General features: G+C 43.6%; 1 protein-coding gene across 3 annotated transcripts in view; it reads left to right on the forward strand.

The window, feature by feature from the left end:
• ST8SIA5 (ST8 alpha-N-acetyl-neuraminide alpha-2,8-sialyltransferase 5) overlaps positions 1–27,887 on the forward strand; it is a 143,554-nt gene extending 115,667 nt beyond the window's left edge. For all 3 annotated transcript variants that reach the window (XM_073618986.1, XM_073618997.1, XM_073619007.1), the window contains 6 exons: positions 2,871–2,963; positions 19,757–19,843; positions 22,379–22,523; positions 22,667–22,779; positions 23,901–23,993; positions 26,363–27,887. In XM_073618986.1, coding sequence (XP_073475087.1) covers positions 2,871–2,963; positions 19,757–19,843; positions 22,379–22,523; positions 22,667–22,779; positions 23,901–23,993; positions 26,363–26,825 — 994 coding nt within the window. In that variant the 3' untranslated portion in view covers positions 26,826–27,887. The remainder of the gene's footprint in view (positions 1–2,870; positions 2,964–19,756; positions 19,844–22,378; positions 22,524–22,666; positions 22,780–23,900; positions 23,994–26,362) is intronic.
• Positions 27,888–27,952: the final 65 nt, after the last annotated feature.

Raw genomic sequence — 27,952 nt, forward strand, 5'->3', positions numbered from 1 at the left:
CTCCCCCTCCACAGCCCAGGGCTCCGGTGAGCGCGGGGAGAACTGAGCGATTAAGCGATGTTTGATCACTCAGTTCTCAGCCTTAGAGATGGCAGGGGACAGATGCAGCAACAGATCGATGCTGCATCTACCTAGGTAAGTATGATTTGAAAAAAAAAAAAAAAATTATCACTAAAGGACTTTGACAAAAGACTATGACTAAAACAAAATCAGGTTGGGGGGAGAGCAGAGAGCCGTGTTTGATCACTCGGTTCTCACCCTTACAAATGGCGGGGGACAGATGCAGCATTGGGTTGATGCTGCATCCACCTAGGTAAGTATATTAAAAAAAAAAAACACCACACTTCTCTTTTAAAGGATAAGTTCACTTTAAAAAATAAAATAAATGTACATTTTTTTGCAGGTAAAAAAATGTGCATGTATTATTATGAAAAAGACAAAACAACAAAAAAAAACATACTTCTCTTTAAAGGATAAGTTCACTTTAAAAAAAAAATAAAATAAATGTATTTTTTTTTTTTTTTTTTTTTTGCAGGTAAAAAAAATGTGCATGTATTATTATTATTATTATATATATATTTTTTTGGATCCTGTAAAGCATTGCAGATCGCTGGTGCTATGCAGGTCTCCTGCAGACCTTTCTGTGTAGCTGTGTGCCCATACATCCCATACGGGCAAGCAGATACACTAACAGGAAGTATGAATGAACTATCACAGCAATTGAACTACAAAGAACTATGACTAAAGGACTAGGACAAAAGACTATGACTAAAACTAAATCGAAAATTTGACATCAAAATTAACACTGCACTAACACAAAAGAATAAGTATGGGGCATCTACTAAGCTGCTGAAAGAAAAAAAATTAAGAAAAAGGCTTTTCTTATTTTTTTCTTAATATTTATTGTTGGTAATATATTCAGGTAATATGTGCAATGGCATTACAGCCAATTTACAGTTTTTTTTTGTTTTTTTTTTAATATTTTTTTTAAAGTTGCACTTCTGTTTGTCAAAAAGCAATATTTTTTTTTTGTTTATGAAACTTGGTTTTATTTATAAAAAAGTTCTATATCACAACGGCTAAATCTATGTCTGTAGTGCATCAAAGTATAACTAAAGCCAAAACTTTTTTTAGTTTTGGATAAAATGGAGAGAGATTAGAACGCTTGTCGGTTTTTATTGCTGTCTGTGTTAGGGAGATTCCCCCCCCCTCTCTATTTGTCCTGTTTACCATTATCATTGATAGTGAACGTAAAAGAAAATCCCAAGTTTTTTTTGTCCCCAGAAAAGTTATAGAGGGGAAATCTTCCAATGGAGACACTAGTTCTGGTGACCGGGGGGGTGGGGGGGGGGGGGGGGGGGGGGGCAAGGGATGCCCTTCTTTTGTAAGGATTTCTTCTCACTTCCTGTTTGGCTATGGGACAGGAAGTGAAGGAAAATCTGCCCAATGGGACACAGATGGCAGAAAAAAAGTCTGACAGGGGTTATAACCCTCCCTTACTCTATCCAAAATGGGGGGAAAAAATGTTTTGCCTATAGTTCTAGTTTAAGGAGATTCCCCCTCTCTTTTTTTCCTGTTTACTATGATCATTGAAAATGAAAGTAGAAGAAAACCCCAAATTGTGGACTGCCCACAGAAAAGTAATAGAGGGGAAATCTTCCAATGGGGACACTAATTCTGTTAACCTGGGGGTCCCCAAAGAATTCGCTTAATTTTCAGGGATTTCTTCTCACTTTCTGTTTGGCTATGGGGCAGGAAGTGAAGAGAAATCTCTGCAATGGGACACAGATGGAAAAAAAAAATCTGATAGGGGTTATAACCCTCTCTTGCTCTATCCAAAAATAAATAAAAAAAAAAGCATTTTGCATATAGTTCTACTTTAATACCATAAATAATAACATGTTATTAGATTTTTACTCCAAGAGTATATAATGAGTTTGGCAATTCTAGAGAAATGCTTAAATAATGCATTACAATTTAAACCCATTAGGTTTCTAAATGTATTGGAGATTTTAGTAGACTAAAATACGACTAAAACTAAAATGGCATTTTAGTCAATAGACTATTAGACATGTGCACTGCTGAAAAATTAGGTAATATTCGTTTTATTCGGTTTTTTTTTGTAAATTTGTAAATGCGAAAATTCGGGAATTCGAGAATCCGGAAATTTGAAAATTCAGAAAGTCGAAAATTCGGAAATTCAAAAATTCGAAAATCCGAAAATACGGAAATTTGAAAATTCAAACATTTGGAAATTGGAAAATCCGGAAATTTTAAAATTCAGAAATTCCGAAACTTGGAATTTTCGAATTTCCGAAATGTAGAATTTTCGAACTTCCGAAAAGTAGAATTTTCGAATTTCCGAAATGTAGAATTTTCGAATTTCCGAAATGTAGAATTTTCGAATTTCCGAAATTTAGAATTTTCGAATTTCCAAATATTCGGAAAAATTAGTTAAACAGGTTTTCGTTAATTCGGATATTTGCGAATTAACGAATTTGTCGAAATTCACTAAAAAACTAAGTCGGAACGAAACGAATTGCACATGTCTAAAGACTATCACTAAAACTAAATCCAAACTTTAATGCCAAAATGAACACTGCTTAGCATGCATTTTTTTTTTTTTAAAGGTAACTTTTATTGTACAGTATATAAAACATATACATAGAAAACAGACAAAAACAAAAAGAGGCTTAGCATGCATTTAAAAGATTTTTTTATGATTGAATACAGAGATGACTGAAGTGTGTCTTGTATATCAGCCTTCGGTTTAGCTCTGCTTAAAAATAAAATCATTTCATATGTATTTATTTTTTCTTCATGTAACCGCTATAATCCCCCGAGTAACATTCGCTCTCGTTGTCTTTCAGGTACTTTGAGTTCTATGAAGGTCCTTTAGATTTCAATTGTACGAAGTGCCTGGAGCTGAGACAGGACATCATGAATGTGAAGGTTCTCTCTATGTGAGTTGGCCATCGTGCTGAATTTCCTGTTTACTCTTAATTTGGTTTAGGACGTTGGGTATGTTTATTCACTTTAAACAGTAATTAAAATAGTTAACCACTTTCCTACCAGGCACTAAGACCCTCTTCCTGCCCAGGCCATTTTTCAGCTTTCAGCGCTGTCGCACTTTGAATGACAATTGCGCGGTCATGCTACACTGTACCCAAGCTAAATTTTTATCATTTTCTTCACACAAATAGAGCTTTCTTTTGGTGGTATTTAACCACTTCCCGCCCGCCCTATAGCGGATTGACGTCCGGGAAGTGGTTCTGTTATCCTGACTGGACGTCATATGACGTCCAGCAGGATAACATGCCGCAGCGCGCCCCCGGGGGCGCGCATCGCGGCGATCGGTGGAGCGGTGTGTCAGTCTGACACACCGCTACACTGATCTTGGTAAAAAGCCTCCGGCGGAGGCTCTACCACGTGATCAGCCGTGTCCAATCACGGCTGATCACGCTGTCAATAGGAAGAGCCGTTGATCGGCTCTTCCTCACTCGCGTCTGACAGACGCAAGTAGAGGAGAGCCGATCGGCGGCTCTCCTGGCAGGGGGGGTCTGCGCTGATTGTTTATCAGCACAGCCCCCCCGCAGATCACCACACTGGACCACCAGGGATCGCCACTAGGACCACCAGGGAAGGGGCAACATGTGGATGGCCAGGTATGTATCCCATGGCCATCCACATGTGCCCAGTTTGCCAAATCTGTGCCAATCAGTGCCCACAAATGGGCACTGATTGGCACAATTATGTTGCAGTGATGCCCAGCAATGCCACCCTTAGGGGCATCACTGCAAACAAGTAATGCCATCAGTGCCACCCATCAGTGTCCATTCATGCCACCTGTCAGTGCCCATCCGTGCCCATCAGTGCCCATCTATCAGTGCCCATCCGTGCCCATCTGTGCCAACTATCAGTGCCACCCATAAGTAACCATCAATGCCACCTACGAGTGCCCATCAATGCCACCTATGAGTGCCCATCAATGCCGCCTATAAGTGCCCATCCGTGCCACCTATGAGTGCCCATCAGTGCCGCATACCAGTGCCACCTATCAGTGCCACCTATCAGTGCCCATCAGTGCCGCCTATCAGTGCCCATCATCAGTGCCCGTCAGTGCCACTTCATCAGTGCCACCTCATCGGTGCCCATCAGTGCCGCCGTATCAGTGCCCATCAGTGCAGCCATATCAGCGCCCATCATTGAAGAAGAAAACGTACTTATTTACAAAAAGTTTTAACAGAAACAAAGAAAAACTTGTTTTTTTTCAAAATTTTCGGTCTTTTTTTATTTGTTGCGCAAAAAATAAAAACCGCAAAGGTGATCAAATACCGCCAAAAGAAAGCTCTATTTGTGGGAACAAAATGATAAAAAATTTGTTTGGGTACAGTGTAGCATGACCGCGCAATTGTCATTCAAATTGCGACAGCGCTGAAAGCTGAAAATTGGGCTGGGCGGGAAGGTGTCTAAGTGCCTGGTATTGAAGTGGTTAATCACTGCTGGGTTTTTTTTTTTGTAAAAAATAAAAGACCAAAAATTTTGAAAAATAAATGTTTTTTTACTTTTTTTCTGGCAGTAAATTTTGTAACTAAGTAATTTTTCGCCTTCACTTATGTGCACTGATAAGGCAGCGTCAATGGGCACTGATAGGGTGAACTGGTGGGCATTGATGAGGTGGCACTTATGGGCACTGATGACGCGGCACTTATGGGCACTGATGAGGTGGCACTAATATGCCACACTTATGGGCACTGATATGTGGCACTGATGAGCACTGATAGGCGGCACTGATGGGCACTGTTAGGTGGCACTGATGGGCACTAATAGGTGGCACTAGTGGGCACTGATAGGTGGCAGTGGCGGGCACTGATAGGTGGCAGTGGTGGGCACGGATAGGTGGCACAGATAGGCGTACATATAGGCACTGATGGGTGGCACTGATGGGCGACACTGATGGGCATTGATGGGCAGCACTGATAGGTGGCACTAATTGCCAGCACTGACTGGCATGGCTAATGGGCACTGATTGGTGGCACTTGTGGACAGTGGTGGGCACTGATTGCTGCCACTGGGGGGCACTGTATGCTGGCATTGGTGGGCACTGTTTGTGGCACTGTATTTATTTATTGTAATCAGGGCACTGATGATCAGTGCCATGATTACATTCCTACATGTCCCCCTGTGAGGAGATGCCGCTGATCGGCTCTCCTCTCCTCACACTCTGTCAGTGTGAGGCGAGGAGAGCCGATTACCGGCACTTCCTTGTTTACATGTGACCGGCTGTGATTGGACACAGACGATCACATGGTTTACGAGCCGCGGATGCAGCTCTTTACACAGATCGGGGTCGGGCCGTGTCCTAGCACGCGAGAGCGGCCGTTCTGGGACGCTGTCATATGACGGCGTCCCAGAACAAGAGCTGCACTGCACCGCCGTCATTTGATGGTGGGCGGGCAGCAACCAGTTAAAGGCAATCTCTCTGCAAGATTTTTAACCCTTTACTAATTATCTTTTTTTTTAATGAACTTTTATGATTCTGTCTGCAGAAAATTGTCTTTGACATCTGGTGACACAATTCTCCTCCTTTAACTACGTCCAGTCCAGGCCTTTTCTGGTACTTTTGCTCATGTGTAATAATCAGAATTTTGTGCTGAAAAATTACTTAGAACCCCCAAATATTATATATTTTTTTTAAAGCAAAGGCCCTAGAGAATAAATTGGTGGGCTTTGTAATTTTTAAAATCACACGATATTTGCGCAGTGGTTTATCAAACGCAATTTTTTGGGAAAATGCAGCATCCCTTAGCAGCAGCGCAAGCTTAGGAGATATTCACTGTACCTACAGGTAAGCCTTATTAAAGGCCTAGGTACGAGTTCAGAAGTAACAAAAAAAAGTAAAGTGAGCACCACAAAACAAAAAAGCTCTTTTAATTCATTTTTAATATTCAAAGCAAACTCACCCATCCATGTCTCCATGCTTTATTTTGTTGAGAAATCATTTTGAAAAACCCTCCCTCCCTCCACCTGTAGGATTTATAGCCCTGGCCATCTTGAGTGAGGGCAAATGATTCATGTAGCATTTGCCATTTACTTCCTGGAACCCATCTGCCCTTAGCTTAGGCATGCAGATAAGAGGGTATGCTTGTATGACATCATTATGGGCTAGGCCAGAAACCAGGAAGCAACTAAAGAAAAGTTCAAAACAAATAAAGAAGAACTAAAATGTGGCTGGCCCTTGGCAACTGGGCCAATTTGAATCCATCTATAGCTAGCTTAACCACTTGCCGGCCGCCGCACGCCGATATAGGTCGGCACAATGGCAGCGGTGGGCAAATGGGCCTTACCTGTACGTCCCCTTTAATTTGCGGGGCTAGTGGGCACGCGTGCCCGCCTCATACAGCGTGATCGTGCCCACGGGCTCGATGTCCGTCGGTGTCCCGCGATCGTGTCACGAAGAGGCAGAACGGGGAGATTCCTATGTAAACAAGGCATTTTCCCATTCTGCCTAGTGACATGACAGAGATCACTGCTCCCTGTCATCGGGAGCAGTGATCGCTGTCATGTCAGTGGTATCCCCTCCCCCCTACAGTTAGAATCACTCCCTAGGACACACTTAACCCCTTGTGTATAACCCCTTCACTGCATTTTTATAGCACTGATCACTGTATAAATGACAGTGGTCCCAAAAATAGTGTCAAAATTGTCCGATGTGTCCGCCATAATGTTGCAGTCACGATAAAAATCGCAGATCGCCATTACTAATAAAAAAATAATAATAATAAAAATGCCCTAAAGCTATCCCCTATTTTGTAGACGCTATAAATTTTGTGCAAACCAATCAATATAGGCTTATTGCAATTTTTTTTTTACCAAATATATGTAGAAGAATACATTTATTCTGAGGAAACTGAGGAAAAAAATAGTTTTTTTATATTTTTGGGGGGATATTTATTATAGCAAAAAATATTGTTTTTTTTTTTCAAAATTGTTGCTCTTTTTTTGTTTATAGCACAAAAAATAAAAACCGCAGAGGTGATCAAATACCACCAAAAGAAAACTCTATTTGTGGGGAAAAAAAGGACATCAATTTTGTTTTGGTGTAACGTCGCACGACCGCGCAATTGTCAGTTAAAGCAGCGCAGTGCCGAATCGCTAAAAGTTCTCTGGTCAGGAAGGGGGTAAAAGCTTCCTGGGCTGAAGTGGTTAAAGCTGGCCATAACTGCTTTCTTGTTTTCCGTTCAGCGGGTGGGTTAAAAGAAAAAAAAAAAAAAAAAGATTCCTTCATCCACATACACCCGGGACATTGTGTTCTGACAGTGGAACCCGGTGCTGTCAGAATAAACTGTTCAGTGTCTGTAACTGCTGATTGATAAAAGGCTTCCAACTTGTCCGTTCAACAGAGGTCAATCTCAAGACCAATTTCCGTCAAACAGAGATGGCCACTGATCAAAATTACTCCCGTCCCTGCTGAACCATCCACATTTCGATCTGTCTATGGCCTGCTTTAAATAGACTAAATATAGTCTGACTTCCACCCATAGTGTCTAGGTAAGGGTAAAGTCATGAGACTTTCAGCAAGATCCCGGGAAAGCTTTATGCCCCGTACACACGGTCGGATTTTCCGACGGAAAATGTGTGATAGGACCTTGTTGTCGGAAATTCCGACCGTGTGTAGGCTCCATCACACATTTTCCATCGGATTTTCCGACAAAGTTTGAGAGCAGGCTATAAAATTTTCCGACAACAAAATCCGTTGTCGGAAATTCCGATCGTGTGTACACAAATCCGACAGACAAAGTGCCACGCATGCTCAGAATAAATAAAGGAGATGAAAGCTATTGGCCACTGCCCTGTTTATGGTCCCGATGTACGTGTTTTACGTCACTGCGTTCAGAGCGATCGGATTTTCCGACAACTTTGTGTGACCGTGTATATGCAAGACAAGTTTGAGCCAACATCCGTCGGAAAAAATCCATGGATTTTGTTGTCGGAATGTCCGAACAAAGTCCGACCGTGTGTACGGGGCATTAGCGTCACATTTCCAAATGTTTTTGAGTGTTTTTTAGGCACTTTTCTGCAGCTTTTGTGAGGCGTATTTTCAGGCATTTTTCAACTAAAAGGTGTGGAATGCTGCAGAGAAAGGGCCAGAAAGTTGCTGTTTGAGCAGAAAATGTGCAACAAAACTCTTGGAAAAAACGCTTGAAAGAAGCTCATGTGACGCTTTGCCAGCGTTTCCATTGAAATCTATGGGGACAAAAACCACTCAATTCTGCCTGAAAAATAAAGGGGTTGGGTCAAATGATGGAAACACCAGGTAAAAGAACAAACTTGTTACCTAATATGGTGTCGGACCTCCTTTGGCATCTAAAACGGCCTGAATCCTCCTGGGAATCGAAAAATATAAGTCTTGGATTGTGGATAATGGAACCTGATACCACTCTTCATGCAAAAATCATTCCAGTTTTCGCAGAGATGCCAGAGGCAGAAAACAAGCCAAACTTTGCTCTCCAAAATTGACCATCATGACTCTATGATATCGAGGTCCAGCGATTGCGGCGGCCAAGGAAGGTGTGAGACTTCGTCTGCATGTTCGTCAAAGCACGATTTGACAACACCAGCTGTGTGAATCAGAGCATTATTGTCTTGGTAAATGTCGCTGTCTTTGGGAAATAATGTTTGCATCATGGGGTGCATATGTTCAGCCAAAATTTGTACATAGTCACTGCCAGTGACTCAACCTTTCAAGGTCATGACGGGGCCTGCAGAATACTAAGATATGGCTGCCCAAACCATGATAGCGCCGCAAACTTGCTTTACCGTTGGCACAAGACAGTCCTGATCAGTAGCGGCCCGTCCATTAGGGGTGCCCGGGCGCCGCCCCCTCTATCCACGGCTGTCACATCCTAATTAATGCTCTATGATCCATGGCCGCTACCCCCTATTGATGCGTCCGACCCCTTTCAGGACGCCGGAAGCACGATTTACAGCGGCGTGGGTGTTTTTTTGAAGCACCTGATTAGAGCCAGAGGCTTGTGGATCAGAGCATTGCGCCATGAGCCCACCAAGGTGTTACAACAGCAAATAAATATTCGCTATTGAAACACTGATCCTCAATCCGGGCTATCAGAAACGGGTATAAGTTTTCCGATTGGCCGAAAAGAGTCCCAATTGGCCGCCAAGGAGGAGGGAGGAAACGGAAACCGTTGCGATGCACGTGGAGAGCAGGGGAAGGTGAACCCGCCGCAGCCGAGCAGGGGAAGCCGCCGGTGAAGCCCGGGAGAAGCGCAGCCCACCATAGATGGGGTAAGTGCTCCAGACCCGACCGTCTGACCGACCAACCGGGGGTGTACGAGTTGGAGGTGGGCGGGGTGGTGGTACTGTTTGCCGCTCCCCCCAAAAAATTACCACCAGCCGCCCCTGGTCCTGATCATAAGCTTGGGACGGTGTTCGTCACATGTAAACACGTCGGGTGGTTGGGAACAGTGTGAGGCTCGATTCATCGGCCCATATTCCTGTCTTCCATTGATCGATAGTCCAAGATTTATGGAGCTTGCAGCACTTTCACCTCTTCTGAGTATTCATATCGGTCACTAGTGATTTGGCAGAGTTCTCTCTGCATAGTTTTTATGGACATGGGCTTTGGAAGACTGAGATTGAGCCCTGCAGTCACTTTTGCAGCCGTTGTTTTCTTATTCCGTGTCACAATCCTGCGCAATGTCCTTTTGTCTCTTTCGGTCAGTTGACCATGTCGACCGCGCTTATGCTCACCAGTTGATGTTTTGCCAGAAATTGTATATTATCATTACCTTTTGATACTGTACCTCGCGACACCGCAAATAAATTGGCAACTTCAATCACAGAGGCACCAGCTAAGCAGGCACCAACATTTTGCCCTCTCTGAAGCTCAGTAAGCTCTAACATTACTCCGTATTACTAGCAGCGCACGCAGTGAATGACGAAAGTGAGGCTTCCCATCTGTTAGCTAGGTGTCTCATGTAGTGTTTCTATATTTTTGTCCAACCCCTGTAGCTCATGTAATTTTTTTGAGTGACAGACATTTTACTAGAAGCACACTCAGATGTGAACAAAGGCTATTAAAAACAATGAGTTTTTTCTTGTCAAGCGTTTTTGAGCTTTAAGCTACAAAACGCTCAAGTGTAAACAGGGCTTAGGACCCTAAATCTTGCATGTAGACACCCCTGCACTGTTCTAGTGACATCTGGGCTCCTAACTCAATTCAAATTCCATGTACCCATGTGTAGGCAGTCTTCAATTCTTCAGCCATGCAAGTGCTTGTCCCCAAACATAGACAGTGTTTGGATGGCAACACGCAGACATCTCAAGTCTCCCGTGAGGTGCGGGAGAATCCTTGTAATTAGGGCTCCAGCTGGCGGCCATTTTGTGGTGGACCAAATTGCATTGATTTTAATGGGAGAATTCTCAAACGCTAGAGAACAAACGTTCTTCTTGTGTTGAGTCTCCTTACAGCATTGGAAAAAAAAATATATTATATATATATATATATATATATATCTATATATATATATATATATATATATATATATATATATACATATATATATACACACACACACTGTTTGTTTATTTGTTATGTTTTCTACTTTATTTCAGAGCAGAGATATATTATATATTCTGCTCTGAAGTAAAAAAAATGTATATATATATATATATATATATATATATATATATATATATATATATATATATATATATATATATATATATATATTTTGCCGCGGGTGGGTTGAGGGCGCGAAGCGCCACCTCCCTGAAATTAGTTTTTGCAGGTTGGGATGTCTGAACACATACCTGCACGGTTGTCAAATTGGAACCTGTGGTTGTGTCCCTGCAGCCATTGCATCCCAATAGACATGTAGCACCCTCTACCTAGTGTAGGTACTAGAGTGAGACTTTTTTTTTGTAGAACAGGTAAATTTAGGCAGGCCTAGCTGAAAGCTAGGCCTGTTTGTTTTGATCTGTGGTGCTGGGAGTGGCTTGGAGTAGGCTGGTGACTCACAGCTACTTGTGTTCTAAGTAGCCCTGACCAATCCCCAACCTGGATTGGCAGAGGGCAGGCCTTCTTAAATACCTAGAGTCAGCCAAGCTGGGGGGAGTTGTTGGAAGAACTGGAGATGGAGTATTAGGCTGTCAGGACCTTTGAGGAAGGCCCATACTCTGGGGCGAAGGGTGACCTTGGGCTAAGGGGCTCGGAGCTGAACAGGAACCCCACACAACCCAAGGGGTGACCTGAACAGGAGCAGGAGAGGACAGCAGGGAATACTGCCAGGCAAGTCTCCAGGAGCGATCCACCAGGTGTTGGTAGTGTTGCCACTTTTTATTCATTCCAAACCTGAACACTTTAGCGGCGCACAGCAAAATTTATTTTATTTTAGTATGCACTATAGGATCACAGACCTAGGATACCTATCTTTGGGCACTCCAAAGAGAATAGGTATGCGGTGTGCATAGTGCCACCTCGTCCTCCTGTCAGACACTGTTCCATGCCACATTCCTGTCTGAATAATGTGTCTGGGTTTCAGGCAGACTAAAACCTGGACACATGATTCAAAACCCGTACTGTCCGGGTGAATCCCAGACAGGTGGCAACCCTAGGTGTCGGTGAGTGGCAGGCACAGTCAGGAGAGCTGGGAGGCATGCCGAAGTGGACTGGGAGTGTTCAGTCTAAAAATGAATGTGGAGCCAGTGGGAGAGACTGTGGTGTCATGGGCAGTGGAGACAGGCAGTTGCAGCCAGGAGGGCTGTCAAGGTCTGAAGAGGACTGACTGGGAGCAGTAGTCCAACAAAGAGGGCAGCTGGCATTTGAACTTTCTTTGCTACACCATAGGGGCCCGCCGTCCCTGCCTGTAATAAGATACTGTTGCTAAGGCCCGGCTGAAATCAGGGTCAGGCATAACCATGTGCTAGAGGGAGAAGGAGAGATAGTCTGCAGCAAGTGTTGTGCAAGAGAAGAGTATCAAACCATGTAAGAATTTTTTCTGGGCATCCCATAAATTCCTTAGCCCCATCCAAGTTCTAATCCCTCAATAAAATACAAAAAAAAAAACAAAGCTGATGGACTTTTCATTGTCTTAGAGTCTGGAAGTGAATGCCGGACCAGGAAGGGTGACAGGTGGGCCAAATCACTCAGCAGCCCCTACGGGGGTACCGCTGCAGACATGAATGGGACTGCCTACACATGGATGCACAGAACACCTGTGCATCCTATGCGGGTGTACACGGCTCTTTGCATGGATGTAAGCCTAAGTACGTCTATGTAAATGACTAACACTCCATTTTACATGAAGGAGGAGGTAGAGGTCTAATGGAAAAGAGGACTGCTTTAAAGGGTAACTGCACTTTCATGGGAAAAAAAATTGCAAATAAAAAATAATAATATAGCGTATACAATTGCGACACAAGTCATATTGTATGATGAATGTTGAATGTTATTAAAAAAAAAATTTCTTTTCAAAAGTGGAGTTACGCTTTAAAATATAACAACCCCCCAATTTAATTTCAAGCTATGGCATGGAAGTAAAGTGTCATAATTTCATATTTATTAAAAAGGAATTGAAGAATATATGTGCTAGCAACAAAAGTTGCTAGCACATTAAAAAATATGTACAAAACAGATTTTCTTCCGATTGCCCTGCTCACCCTGTATACAATTATCCATTATTCTTTCATCCGAGAAGCAAAAGCCCCAGAACGTTGGAGGAAAACGTCGCTCCATTATTCTTATGTTCGTCTTACCACATAGTATGGCTGGAGCATTTAGAAAAACAGCTGTGCCAAGATTATCGCAGTTTGGCTGCCACTTAAGGCACTTAATAGCGGTGCTGACTCATCTTTGTTCCTTTTGAAAGCTCAACAATGTATAATTAAATAAAAAATTGCCCTTATTTTTAACATCCTGCTTTTCGAGACTGCTCATAGAAGTATTATGCAGGACCATAAAAAAAAAACAAAAAAAAAAACAAAAAAAAAAAACACCCCTAAAGGCTTCTTAAAGGGACAACCCATGCAAAAGTGATATTTACATACCATGTTTGGATGAGTCAACCACTGGCTTCTGTTAAACCTTGGAGCTTTCAATGGTATAATCTAGAAAATGCAACGATACCGGCGGCGATACCAAGCATTTGCGCAAGTATCGGTACTTGCCCAAATGCTCCCGATACCGATTTGCATCGATACAAAATGAATGTACACACATGCGATTTAAACAGGGATGCGGTTCGATTCCTGTCAGAATCGCATGTGATTTCCCCCACTGCTCCTGTGTGTGTGTGTGCATAGAAAGGCAAAAGCATCATCTAGTGGGCAGAATACATTTCTTCATCGGTTTAGGCCGATATGTATTCTTCTACATATTTTTGGTAAAAAAAAACAAAAAAAAATCGCAATAAGCGTATATTGATTGGTTTGCGCAAAAGTTATAGCATCTACAAAATAGTGAATAGATTTAGGGCATTTTTATTATTTATTTATTTTTTACTAGTAATGGCGGCGATCTGCGATTTTGCGGCGGACAGATCGGACACTTTTGACACTTTTTTGGGACCATTGACATTTATACAGCGATCAGAGCTAAAAATAGCCACTGATTACTGTATAAATGTCACTGGCAGGGAAGGGGTTAACACTAGGGGTGATAAAGGGGTTAAGTGTTCCCTAGGGAGGTGTTTCTAACTGTGGGGGGGAGTGTACTGACTAGAGGAAGAGAGAGATCGCTGTTCCTGATCACTACGAACAGCAGGTCTCGCTCTCTTTCCCTGTCAGAATGGGGATCTGCTTGTTTACATTGACATATCCCCGTTCTAGCTCTCTGTGGAGCGATCACAGCTGCCAGCTACGCGCATCGGCTCCAGCGTGGCGCCGCGGGTGCACGCCCCCTATCGCTCTTAAAGCGGCCGACGTACACCTACGGCGATTCACGCAGCTGTGCCAACCTGCCGCAGTATAATTACGGCAGCTGGTCGGCAAGTAGTTAAAGTTGAACTATAGGGAAAATTTTTTTCTTTCATTTTGGATAAGTTGAGTAAGAGAGGGTTATAACCTCTGTCAAATGTGTTTTTTTTTTCGCGATCTGTGTATTATTGCGGAGATTTCCCCTCACTTCCTGTCCCTTAGCCAAACAGGAAGTGAGAGGAAATCCCTGCAAAATAAGGGAATTCCTTTTGGGGCCCCTAGGTCACCAGAATTAGTGTCCTCCATTGGAAGATTTCGTATGAAAAGTAATTGGACTCTAATTGGACTCAATACAAAGTTCTTGCAAAGAGGTTTTACAGTACACCTGGTTGGAAAAATGATTTGCAAGTGGTAGTGCCTGCATTCACCATTGACTGTGCCTGTATTTGCAAATTATTGTTCCAGTAATTACAGCCGAATGAGATTTATTACAGGTATTTACATAGCGCCTACAATTTATGCAGTACATTACATTTTTATATAATATATATATATATATATATATATATATATATATATATATATATAGCACATTCACATCAGTCCCTGCCCTTAAGGAGCTTACAATCTAAGACCCCTAACTCATATTTATACAGTACATACACAATTTAGACAGGATCCAATTAACCTACCAGCATGTCTTTGGAGTGTGGGAGGAAACCGGAGTACCCGGAGGAAACCCACACAGGCACAGGGAGAACATGGAAACTCCAGGCAGGTAGTGCTGTGGTTGGGATTTCAATTGGACAACCATAGTGCCGCTAGGTGGAAGTGCTAACCATCTAAACACTGTGGTGCCCATGTTTTCTCATGAGAGCTCTGCCTACTTCTAGTTAGGAACTTTTGAGTCCAGCTAGATACATTGGCCTCCAAAATGCATTGGAAACCTTTTGATTTGCTGTTCTCAGGGCTGGTACTTGACTATTTCATGCCCCAGGCGCCCTGGGGGGGGGGGGGTGCTGGTTATCTTGCCTAGGTGACTACAACAGGGTTGTAGCGGACTCACAAGGGCAGCAGAATTTCTCCTTTGTCCGGAGACCTGAGACATGGTGCCCACCTCCTCAGCCTCCCCAGCTGTCCTCATGCCCTCCTCCTCCAACTCTCCAGCTATCCTTGTGTCCGCCTCCCCAGTGTCCCCTCCCCACTGTCCTCCTCCCCTCCACAGCTGTGCCCGTCTCCTCAGCTGTCGCCCTCCTCACAGGCTGAGCTGCCGTGCTGACCTCTTCCGCAGCAGCCATGATGGATGTCCTCTACGGCTGCTGCTTTCTTTGGAGAGTCAGTCAGCACCTCAGCCCTGTGTAGCGGTGCATTCTTCAGCCCCTCGTGTTCCCCAGCCAGGCTAGTGGGGAAGTCAGCGGACTTGGCTGCGCCCCCTAGGCAACAGTGCGCCCAAGGCGGCTGCCTAGTTCGCCTAGCGGGAGCACCGCGCCCGGCTGTTCTTACTCGTGTTTTTATTAAAGGACTTGGTACTCTTGAAATGACTGCTGCGCTTGACTTTTGTACATTAGGATTTCTCAAGCTGGATAGCCCCCACTTCTTAGGGGGGGGGCCTTCCAAATCTATGCTATTGGGCTCAACCAATGACTCCTTGGATTCTTGGACTCATGGGTTAAAAATGCGCATCCTCTCTTAAGCCTAAACTATCTGAATTTCTCAATAGTGGGTCATATGCAGTATAGTAATGCATAAACAGCCATATTCCCCCCTAAAGGTACAGATCAAATGATGGAGCGATCACTTGTAAACAAACTGGCATCATGTTCCTCTCTCCCCTCTCTGTACCGATCAGTACAGTGTGAGTGGAGAGGGGAGAGATCGGGTGCAGCAGTGCCATGGGCTGGATGTGTAGTGCCCACAGCGCTGCTCTGTGCCCATTGCAGCCTCATCCATCCATCCATGCTCAGCCATCCCTCTGTCATACTCATCCATCCATGCTCAGCCATCCCTCTGTCATACTCAACCATCCATCCATGCTCAGCCATCCATGCTCAGCCATCCCTCTGTCATACTCATCCATCCATCCATGCTCAGCCATCCATACTCAGCAATACTCATCCATCCAGTACCGAGCCATACTCAGCCATACCCAGCTGTACCCAGCCATCCCATCCATACTCAGCCATACTCATTCATGCTCAGTCATCCCATCCATGCTCAGCCATCCACATTTATGGCTCAACCATCCCCATTCATCCATGCCACATCAGTTCTCATCCATGCCACTACACTGCCTCACAAAAGTGTAATAGGTAGTCAAATTAGATTTGAAATGTATGCCCCTAGAACACCTGAAGGTGCTCCCTGCATGTTGGGCCTCTGTATGTGGCCAGGCTGTGGAAAAGTCACCCACATGTGGTATAGCTGTACTCAGGAGGAGTAGGAGAATCTATTCTGGGGTGTAATTTTTGGTATGTACATGCTATGTGTTAGAATTATTGTATAAATGGACAACTTTGTGTAAAAAAAAAAAAAAAAAAAAAAAAAAAGAGTTTTCATTTTCTTTCCACGTTTCCCAAAAACATGTAGAAAAAAAAATGACATGTGTTTTCTTTCCAAAATGGGGTCATTTTTGGGGCGTTTTTATTGTCCTGGTGCTCCAGGGCCTTCAAAAGCGCAAGAGGTAGTCAAGAAATAAGAAATATGTATAATTTATGCTCCTAGAACGCCTGAAGGTGCTTCCTGCATATTGGGCCTCTGTATGTGGCCATGCTGTGTAAAAGTCTCACACATGTGATATCGCCATACTCAGGAGGAGTAACAGAATGCGTTTTTGAGTGTAAATTGTGGTATGCATATGCTGTGTGTAAGAAATAACCTGCTAACATGACAATTTAGTGAAAAAAAAAATCTTGATTTTGCAAAGAATTGTGGGAAAAAAGTACAACTTCGAAAAACTCACCATGCCTCTTACTAAATACCTTTTGAATGTCTACTTTCCAAAAAGGGGTCATTTGAGGGGTATTTGTACTTTCCTGGCTTGTTAGGGTCTCAAGAAATGAGATAGGCCGTCAGTACTTCAGGTGTGATCAATTTTCAGAGATTGGCACCATAGCTTGTAGACCATATAACTTTCACAAAGACCAAATAATATGCACCGATTTGGGTTATTTTTACCAAAGATATGTAGCAGTATAAATTTTAGCCAAAATTTATGTAGAAAAATGACAAATTTGCTAAATTTTATAACAGAAACCAAGAAAAATGCATTTTTAAAAATAATTTTCAGTCTTTTTTCTTTTATAGCGCAAAAAATAAAAAACCCAGCGGTGATTAAATACCACCAAAAGAAAGCTCTATTTGCGTGAAAAAAAGGACAAAAATTTCATATGGGTACAGTGTTGCATGACATTCAAAATGTGAGAGCACCGAAAAGCTGAAATTTGTTTTTTTTTTTTGTACGTTATACATAGGGCATTGTTCACAGAGGGCATATGCCTGTGGAGGACAATGTTTACCCGCACAGGATGCACAGGTGTTCTCCATCCCCATGCAGGCAGTCCTATTGCTGTCAATCGGGACGCAGCGGCTGTATGGACGCAGCCACTGCTTACAATGTGACATCTTCATACCTCCCAACTTTCTGAGATGGTAATGAGGGACATCTATTAGCAAAAGTATGTAGGCATAGGACACACCACCTACCACCAGCCCTTAAAAGAGAATTATACAAAAAAAAATGATTCGTTAAACTCACAAGTGCTTTTTTTTTACCACTACTATCCCTGTATACTGGCTTTTGAAATGTACAAATGCAGCAATTTAGAAACTGGATGAAAGGTTTTACACTGGGAGACACTTTTTGAAAGATATGAAAGTGCATTTTATTTACAGGGCATCTGCAAAGTATTCACAGCGCTTCACTTTTTCCAAATTTTGGTATGTTACAGCCTTATTCCAAAATGGGTTAAATTAATTATTTTTCTCAAAATTCTACAAACAATACCCCATAATGACAGCGTGAAAAAAGTTTGTTGGAAAACTTTGCACATCTATTAAAATTAAAAAAAAACCCATGTACATAAGTAGTCACAGCCTTTGTCATGACACTCAAAATTGAGCTCAGGTGCATCCTGCTTCCACTGATCATCCTTGGGATGTTTCTACAACTTGATTTGAGTCCACCTGTGGTAAATTCAGTTGATTGGACATGATTTGGAAAGGCACACACCTGTCTATATAGGGTCCCACAGTTAACAGTGCATGTCAGAGCACAAACCAAGCCATGAAGTCCAAGGAATTGCCTGTAGACCTCCGAAACAGGATTGTATTGAGGCACAGATCTGGGAAAGGGTACAGAAAAATGTCTGCAGCATTGAAGGTCCCAGGAAGCACAGTGGCCTCCATCATCTGTAAATGGAAGAAGTTTGGAACTGCCAGGACACTTCCTAGAGCGGGCCGCCCTGCCAAACTGAGCGATCTGGGAGAAGAGCCTTAGTCAGGGAGGAGACCAAGCACCCCATGGTCACTCTGACAGAGCTCCAGCATTTCTCTGTGGAGAGAGGAGAACCTTCCAGAAGAACAACCATTTCTGCAACACTCCACCAATCAGGCTTGTATTGTATAGTGGCCAGACGGAAGCCACTCCTCCTCCACTCCACTAAAAGGCACCTTAAAGCCCGTCTGGAGTTTGACAAAAGGCACCTGGATTCTCAGACCATGAGAAACAAAATTCTCGGGTCTGATGAAACAAAGATTGAACTCTTTGGCAAGCGTCATATCTGGAGGAAACCAGGCCCCCCTCATCACCTGGTCAATACAAGCCCTACAGTGAAGCATGGTGGTGGCAGCATCATGCTGTGGGGATTTATTTAGTGGCAGGAACTGGGAGACTAGGCAGGATTGAGTGAAAGATGAATGCAGCAATGTACTGAGGCATCCCTGATGAAAACCTGCTCCAGAGCACTCTGGACCTCAGGCTGGGGCGAAGGCTCATCTTCCAACAGGACAACGACCCTAAGTACACAGCCAAGATAACAAAGGAGTGGCTACGGGACAACTCTGTGAATGTTCTTGAGTGGCTCAGCCAGAGCCCAGACGTGAACCCAATTGAACATCCCTGGAGAGATCTGAAAATGGCTGTGCACCAACGCTCCCCATCCAACCTGATGGAGCTTGAGAGGTCCTGCAAAGAAGAATGGGAGAAACTGCCCAAAAATAGGTGTGCCAAGCTTGTAGCATCATACTCAAAAAGACTTGAGGCTGTAATTGGTGCCAAAGGCGCTTCGACAAAGTATTTAGCAAAGGCTATGAATTCTTATGTACATGGGATTTTTTCATTTTTTATTTTTAATAAATTTCAATAGATTTTTTAATAAATAAATAGATTTCAAACAAACTTCTTTCACGTTGTCATTATGGGGTATTGTTTGTAGAATTTTGAAGAAAATAATGAATTAAATCCATTATGGAATAAGGCTGTAACATACTTTCCACTGTACAAATATATAGATCAGACCAAAACGATGGACAAATGAGGAGGAAAGAGAAACGGAGGGACTTTGTTCCAAATTAGGGACAGTTGGGAGCTATGCATCTATGCCACGTGCAGGTGACTCCAAATGCATCCTAGATAGGTGTGGGTAAACACAACCATCCACGGGCATACGGTTATGTACTCCCCGTGTGAACAAGGCCTAACAGTAAAGCTTCAGATGTTAGAAAGTAACAGCTTCCTTTGGAGGCTTGCCACACTTTTGTCAGATTGCATGGTAAGTAAGAATCTTATTAATATTCTCACGTGTGGAAATTCTCTTTACTGCAGGGTGAAAGAGACGGAACTGTTTGAAAGATGGAAAAGCCTTCAGATCTGCAAGTGGGAGATAAATGTGACCGAAGCCAACACTTTCAAGTAAGTCCGGTATGCTCCAGCCATCAGGGGCATGTGGTATTTCTGTGTGAGTGGAGTCTGGCCATTGACTTGTCTGTAAAGAAAAGGGAAGGACAAAAGTGCCACATGTGTACCAGAATCGGCATCGGAAAGCTTCAGTGTGGGCCTCCCTGTTCAAGGCGACGTATGGCCAAAAAGTTTGTGGGCATCTCATCACCTCACCTCTGTGACCTTGAAGAACATCTTAATGTTCAAATTTAAAAATTTAATAAAAATTTAATTAAAAAAAAAAAAGATCCAAAAACAAACATGGAATATCTACATGAAACCTCTGTTTATTGGGTAAGGGTCACTCACTCATGCAACCATGCACTGCATGATACAGAACTTTTGTGACTGCCAAGCTGTGAAAATAATTTTATTGCACTAATTCCTGGTGACAAAAAGGTGACTTGTTCTTTTATTAACTAATTTGTGCCCAGAGGTCATTGGTGACTAGATGCTCAGGCCAAAATTTTTCATGCCTCTGTAACTCAACAATAATTAATTTACATACCTAAATTACTTTTATACATAAGTTTTAAGGGTATATATAGTTTTTATTTGGTAAACTGTTTTTTGTTTTTTGTTTTCCAAAAAAAACCTTTTTTTTTTTTCTTATAGGCTAACAGATTTCCAAAAATGTAATTTTTTTTTTTAATAGTGCAACTGTATCTGGCTGTTGCATTTTTAAAAAGATGGCACAGTGTATGAGCACTGCCATGGTCATCTGTGGGCTCAAGGCTTTTATTTTTGTTAGTGGAGCCTACAGACCTGACGGTTATCACAGGGATCACTGAACAGGAACCTCTCTGACTGATTCCTGAATGTCAGCGGGGTCCCCGGCTGGTAGCCAAGATTTAGAGTCAACAGCTGTGCAAAGTGTCAGGGAAGAGAAGAGGAAGTAAAATAACATGTCCTCGGCATGGGGCATTTGGGCAGAGAATGGTAATATACAGATTATAGACAGAAAGGGGTTAATGTTATGTCTTCAAATTTTTTTATTTTTTTTTAGTCTTGCATTTAGACTTCCACCAAAATGGAAAAAATGCAGAATTTGAAAAGAAAACCCTGACTTTGAGTCTAAACACTCTACTTATAGTTGTACTTTTTACTATTATTATTATTATTTAAGGCACTTATATAGCGCTGTCTGTTTATGCAGTGCTTTACATATACATTGTACATTCACATCAGTCCCTACCCTCAAGGAGCGATTGGGCGCTTTCCGGTAACTGTGCCGGGAGCACGCAGGGCGTTCGTTCTTGGCGCATTTGTGTCTGCAATATGGTACACAAATATGCAGCCTCTTGGCGCTAAGGCCCACCCGCCGAGAGGCCGCATATTTGCATATCGTCAGGGCCTAGGAGTTGAACTCAAGAACAGTAATGTAATATATTACAGCTTATCAGTCCCTAGGTGTGGTGGATGCATTTGCTTTCATTTTTGCAGGCTATGGATATTTTGAGCAAGTACAGAGAATACTTGTTGATCTAGAACGATGTATCCCATACTCATTCACATGGGGGGGGGGTGCGGGATCTGAGGGCCTCCAAATTCTTATAAGCCCCATGCCTGCAGACCCCCACAACCACTGGCCAGGGTTGGTTGTGGGGGTGGGGACAAGCACCTTGTCCCCATAAACATGGGGACAAGGTGCTTTTGGGGGGGAGACCCCTTACCGCAAAGCATCCTCCCTATATTGAGGGCATGTGAGCTAATATGGTTCGGGGGGGGCACTTGCTTGTCGCCCTTTTTCCTGACCTGCTAGGCTGCATGCTCAGATAAGGGTCTGGCATGGATTTTGGGGGGTACCCCATGCCGTTTTTTCTTTAAATTTTGACGTGGGGTTCCCCATAAAATCAATGCCAGACTAAAGGGCCTGGTATGGATTGGGGATGACCTCCACGCTGTTTTTTTCTCAAATTTTGTTGCTGCCAATTCTTTGGTTTACATTCAGCTTTCAGCCGGAAACCCGCTGATGAGTTATTGTTGTCATGGACGTTGTCATGTTGTATGGACGTTGTCATAGCTGACTTAACATCCAGCTATTTTTAAGGGCGCCGGCGGCTGCCCGCTCCTAAAATTCGCATCAGAACTGTATCTAAATCTCAGCTGAACCACTGAACAGCTACTTTGGAAATTCACAGTGAAAACAGACCTGAAATTCGCACTGCACATGTGTGAACCCGGCCTAAAACTTTCTCCGGTCTCAGCCAAAAGGTCCATGCCAGGAAACAGGTGTGGAGAAAAAAAATCTCCTGAAAGTGCAGAGACCATGATGCTATACTAAAAACACAGTGGGTTACCCCAAAGTGAGTTACTGTGGCATGCCTGGGCTGGACTGATACTCCCGGGCAATGAGCAACGCAGGCTTTTTTTCTCCAAAACCCAATGCAAGTGCCATCTTGTCACTGCACACAGGATGAAAGTATACATTTATTAGACTGTTTTCCTAAGACATTAAGCATTTTACTATAGAGATGTAACATGTGCTGCTCTTGTGTTTTGCTCCAGAAATGCCCTCTCCAGATGTTGCAATGCACCTTCTTTCCTTTTCACCACCCAGAAGAACACGCCACTTGGGACAAAACTCCGATATGAAGTTGACACCAGTGGTATATTCCAGATCAGCCCTGAAATCTTCAATATATTCCCCAAGGTATCTTAGAATGTCTGCAGTGTCAGACTGCACACGGTAATATATACTCTCTGTGACGTTTTCATTGACCTATTAAGGAAGAACTTCCAGGTTCATGTGCCGTTGGGTCTATCATGATGCTTGTCATGTCTTATTTCACATAGGATATGCCTTATTCTCGCTCCCAGTTTAAGAAGTGTGCCGTGGTGGGCAATGGAGGGATACTGAAAAAAAGCAAATGTGGAAAAGAAATAGACAGTGCAGATTTTGTCTTCAGGTAATTTTATATTCAAATTGTCCCCATCTTTGCCTGGCCCTCAGTGTTGAGTGTGTACATCCAAAGCCTCAAGAATTATATTCATGGTCTTTTATATCTTTTTATATCTTACTTCAATAACATGGAATCTGATTATAAAAAAATGTATTGGGACTTTATATGAGACATCGACTACTACGAGTTCGTATGCCTCCATCCCTGGATCATATTGAAAAAAAAAAGGGAGGGGGGGGGGGTTGCAGGAGGGGAATAGGGGATTGTTTTTTCAATGGAATCTGATTAGTAGCAACAGCGTTCAAACTAGGGCCCGCTAAATGTAGAGCCTCTTCCTTGCATGTTGGAGCTGCTGTATGAAGAGCAACCACAGAGGCTGGGTCCTGGAGAATCGAGCATTCTACATCCCAGTAATGTCCTGTAGGGGGCACTGTTTTGTGGAGTGACCTGCTGCTCAACTGTACCTGCATACCTCCTGCCATGAAACAGAGGAGCAGTATGAGGTATGAAACCTTGCCGAATCTTACTTACACCAAAGAGTACTATGCCTGCTATTGAAACAAATGATAGGGCACTATTCTCCACTGTTACCAACAATGGATCACTATTTATTCCACTGACACCTCAGCAATGGGGTACAATTTCTCACACTGTCACCAACAATAGGGAACTATTGCTCCCACTGACACCAACATTGGGGCACTTGTCCTCCCACTGATGAAAATGATGGGGCACTATTCCTCCCACTGATGAAAATGATGGGGTACTATTCATCCCACTGATACCTAGAATAAGGCACCATTCCTTTCACTCAAGACCAAATATGGGGAACTATTCTTCCCAATGACACCAACGATGGGGCACTATTTTACTCACTAATTTTTTATGCACTATTTATCCCACTGACACCAACAATGGGACACTATATTGCCCACTGACACTACTATGGAGCACTAATCCTCCCTATGACACTAACAGTGGAGCTCTATTCTTTCCAATGACGCCAACCACGGGCTGTGTTTCTCCCACTGACAGTATTAACTCTTTCCTACATGCCTCCCACACTTGAAATTGGCAGAACCTTCTGTAATCTCCCTTTAACAGTGTGTTATTGTTTGTGATTTAAGGTGCAATTTACCTCCCATCTCTGAAAAATATGTGGCAGATGTCGGTATGAAGACAGATGTGGTGACAATCAACCCGAGCATTATAACAGAGAGGTCAGAAATTCTCATGCATTTCTTTATTATGAGTATTTATATAGTGCCGCCCGTTTTACGTATTGTGCAATCACATCAATCTGTGGCTTCAAGGAGCTTACGATCTAAGGTCCCTGTCCCACATGTGCACCGCACACATAATAGGGTCAAGTTGGAATGGGGCCAATTAATCTACCAGCATTTCTTTGGAGTTTAGGAGGAAACCCATGTAAGGAAAGGGAGAACATACAAATTCAATTCCAATACCAATACTACGGTAGTGCTAACCGCTGTGCATCTGAAACCTGAAAAGGCAAAGGAGCCTGGAAGGTAGTTTACTTCATACGGTCCATAAGTGGAAAATAAAGCTTGTAACTAAGGCAGTGGCGTATCATCCATGGGTGCAGTGTGTTCACTGCACACGGATCCCGAGGGGAGTCCACTGTGACCCACACTGCACCCATGGATAATCCCCTGGTTGACAGTCAGGGTGATCGGTGCGGCAGGGGGGATAGTTGCAAGCGGCGATCTCCTATAGCTTTTCAGCTGACAGCTGCGGGAGGGAGAGGGGGAGAAGCGTCTGTCAGCTGAAAAGCTATACAGGGAGATTGATGCTTGCAACTTTCTCTCCTGTCGCACTGATTGCCCTACTGACACCACCCACTGGCCCCCAAAAAGCATTAAAAAAAAAAATTAAATTGTAAAAAAAAATAATAATAAAAATAAAGAACTACTGACACGGTCCACTGCCCTACTGACACCATCCTGCACATACTACCCACCTCCATACAATCTGCACTCCTCTCCTGCACATACTACCCACCTCCATACACTCCGCACTCCTCTTCTGTACATACTTCCCACCACCATACACTCCGCACTCCTCTTCTGTACATACTACCCACCACCATACACTCTGCACTCCTCTCCTGTACATACTACCCACCTCCATACTCTCTGCACTCCTCTCCTGCACATACTACCCACCAACCTACACTCCGCACTCCTCTTCTGTACATACTACCCACCACCATACACTCCGCATTCCTCTCCTGCACATACTACCCACCAACCTACACTCCGCATTCCTCTCCTGCACATACTACCCACCACCCTACACTCCGCATTCCTCTCCTGCACATACTACCCACCAACCTACACTCCGCACTCCTCTCCTGCACATACTACCCACCACCCTACACTCCGCATTCCTCTTCTGTACATACTACCCACCACCATACACTCCGCACTCTTCTCCTGCACATACTACCCACCGCCATAAGCTCCGCACTCCTCTCTTGCACATACTACCCACCGCTATGCGCTACGCACTTCTCTTCTGTACATACTACCCACCACCATACACTCCGCACTCCTCTACTGCAGCGGCGCTTTGAGGGCGGATTTAACTCTTTTTCGTCCGCTAGCGCGGTTAAAACCACCCCGCTAGCGGCTGAATAGCGCTGCTAAAACAACAGTAAAGCGGCGCTAAAAATAGCGCCGTTTTACCGCCGACGCCCGCCCCAGTTTGAAAGTAACGTTACTTTCTGCTATAATACATATCCAAAAAAAATATGTAAAAAATGTATAAAACGTATAATGTATAAAATGTATGATATAAAATGCAGTGGGAGGTTGGCAACGCTGCCAGCATGCTTCCTCTTCTTCGTGTGACCAGTCCCCTAAAAATTCTTCCCTTCGCTGCCCAACCAGTCTCAGTCCTCTGTCGCCACCCTGTACAATGCAAGACCAAAAAGTCCTTCATTGTATGGAAAAATGCCAAGGGGCCACCCACAACTTAGGAGCATTAGACAATAGAGGAGAGCGCCAGCTGCTGAGGGAGCGATGAATAAGGTAAGTATATCACCTTACTTATCATGCCATTAACAAAAGGAACAGTTACCATTGCAGGGGGGAGGAAGACCCACTGCAAGGGTAAAGGGTATTTATCCCTTTAAGTTTAAGAGATAGGCTAAGTTTTATATTTAAGAAGTTAAGTGCTAAGCAGTCTTACTGCTACAGAGCGGCACCTCTGCGCCTAATTATATATATATATATATATATATATATATATATATATATATATATATATATATACGTTATCCGGCTCTCCAGGGTAGGGGGTGCTCATGCGCACTGCCGGCGGCTTTCTCCCACTGTGATCACACCAGGCGTAGCATTTGGCCACCCAGACGTGACCAGGGTCACATGGGAGAGGTCACATGCTCCTCCATACCCAAAAGTCCCAGCAAAAGAGCTTGGATTGGTGAGTATAACTTGTAATGGGTGAGCAATCAGCAGACACCATCATTGTCATGAATTGGCAAAGTATCATTGTCCCTATAAGACTAATATAGCCTGAATGCTGATGACTGTTCCTTGGATTTCAGGTTCCAGAAGCTGGAGAAATGGCGAAAACCTTTCTATGACGTGCTACAGGGCTTTGAGAATGCCTCTATCCTCCTCCCTGCCTTCTACAACACCCGCAACACGGATGTGTCCATCCGAGTCAAGTACGTCTTGGATGACTTTGAGTCCCAGCAGTCCGTCTACTATTTCCATCCCCAGTATCTCATCAACGTCTCCCGTTTCTGGCTCATCCAAGGTGTGCGTGCGAAACGCATCAGCAGCGGACTGATCCTGGTAACAGCTGCTCTGGAGCTGTGTGATGAGGTCCACCTCTACGGATTTTGGGGTTTCCCTATGAACCCATCAGGGGTCTTTATTACCCACCACTACTATGACAACGTGAAGCCTCGACCAGGTTTCCATGCCATGCCTGCGGAAATCTTCAACTTCATCCATATGCACAGTAAGGGCATCTTACGCGTACACACGGGCACGTGCAGCTAGGAGTCAGCCTCTGCACATGCCATGGATATGCCGCTTTTGGAAATGAAATTATGCAATAATTGATTTGAGCAAACTTCATAGGATAAGGCCTCCAGGCGGTCTGGCTCTTGCCAGCGCTGCTATTTAAGACTTGCGTCAGTGTTAAAGATAACGGAAAAGCCAAACAGAAAATAATCCATCGCCATCAGCACTGGTTGGACAGCCACAAATCGACAAAGCACATAAAACAACATAGCACACACTGTATGTACCAGCATCTGCCATTAAAGCTTTTAAGATACCATGTCAGGATAGGAAAGGGAAGGACAATAATGAGAAAGTAGAATTCTAAAATCTTTGTTGTATGTTAATTTCCCAACTTTCACATTTTTTTTCTTACCTTTTACAGCACTGCTCTACTTTTTGGCAACTTCCATAGGATAAGGTGGGGCAGTGAAATAACCATCTTTAAAAGTAGAATTTAACGTACTATTTAGGCAAATGTTTGTGGGCATCTGGCCATCACATCTATATGAGCTTACTGGACATCCGATTCCAGAGCCACGGCCACTAATATGGAGTTGCCCCCCCCCCCCCCCATGCCTTTCATCCCCTTTGCAGCTGTTACAGTTTATGCTGTTTAGGAAAGTCTTTCCACAAGATTTTGGAGTGTTACTGGGCTCCTTCAGCCAAAGGAGCATTTGTTTGATCATGATGTTGGGCTCACAGTTGGCATTCCAATCCAGCCCAAAGGTGTTCAGTAGGGTTGAGGTCATGTCACTCAATTTCCTTCACATTGAACCATGTGGAGCTGACTTTGCACATAAGGGCACAGTCATACTGAACCATGTCTTTACGGTGCTGACTTTGCACATAAAGGCACTGTCATACTGGAACATTAAAAGACCTCCTCCAAACTGGTTGGAAGCGTACAAATGTCTATTATGTCTTTGTGTGCTATAGTATTAACAGCACCCTTCAATGTCTGTTAAGGTTCTCATTTATCTAGGTCAGTGGTCTCCAAACTGTGACATTTATCTGGCCCTTCGGGCACTATTCCTCCCACTGACATTAACCATGAGGCCATAGGTGTGCGCACAGGGTGTGCCAGGTGTGCCTGGGCACACCCTAATCACCCCGTGTGGTGC

Source organism: Aquarana catesbeiana, linkage group LG01 (assembly GCF_042186555.1).
Source record: "Aquarana catesbeiana isolate 2022-GZ linkage group LG01, ASM4218655v1, whole genome shotgun sequence".
Classification (NCBI taxonomy): domain Eukaryota; kingdom Metazoa; phylum Chordata; class Amphibia; order Anura; family Ranidae; genus Aquarana; species Aquarana catesbeiana.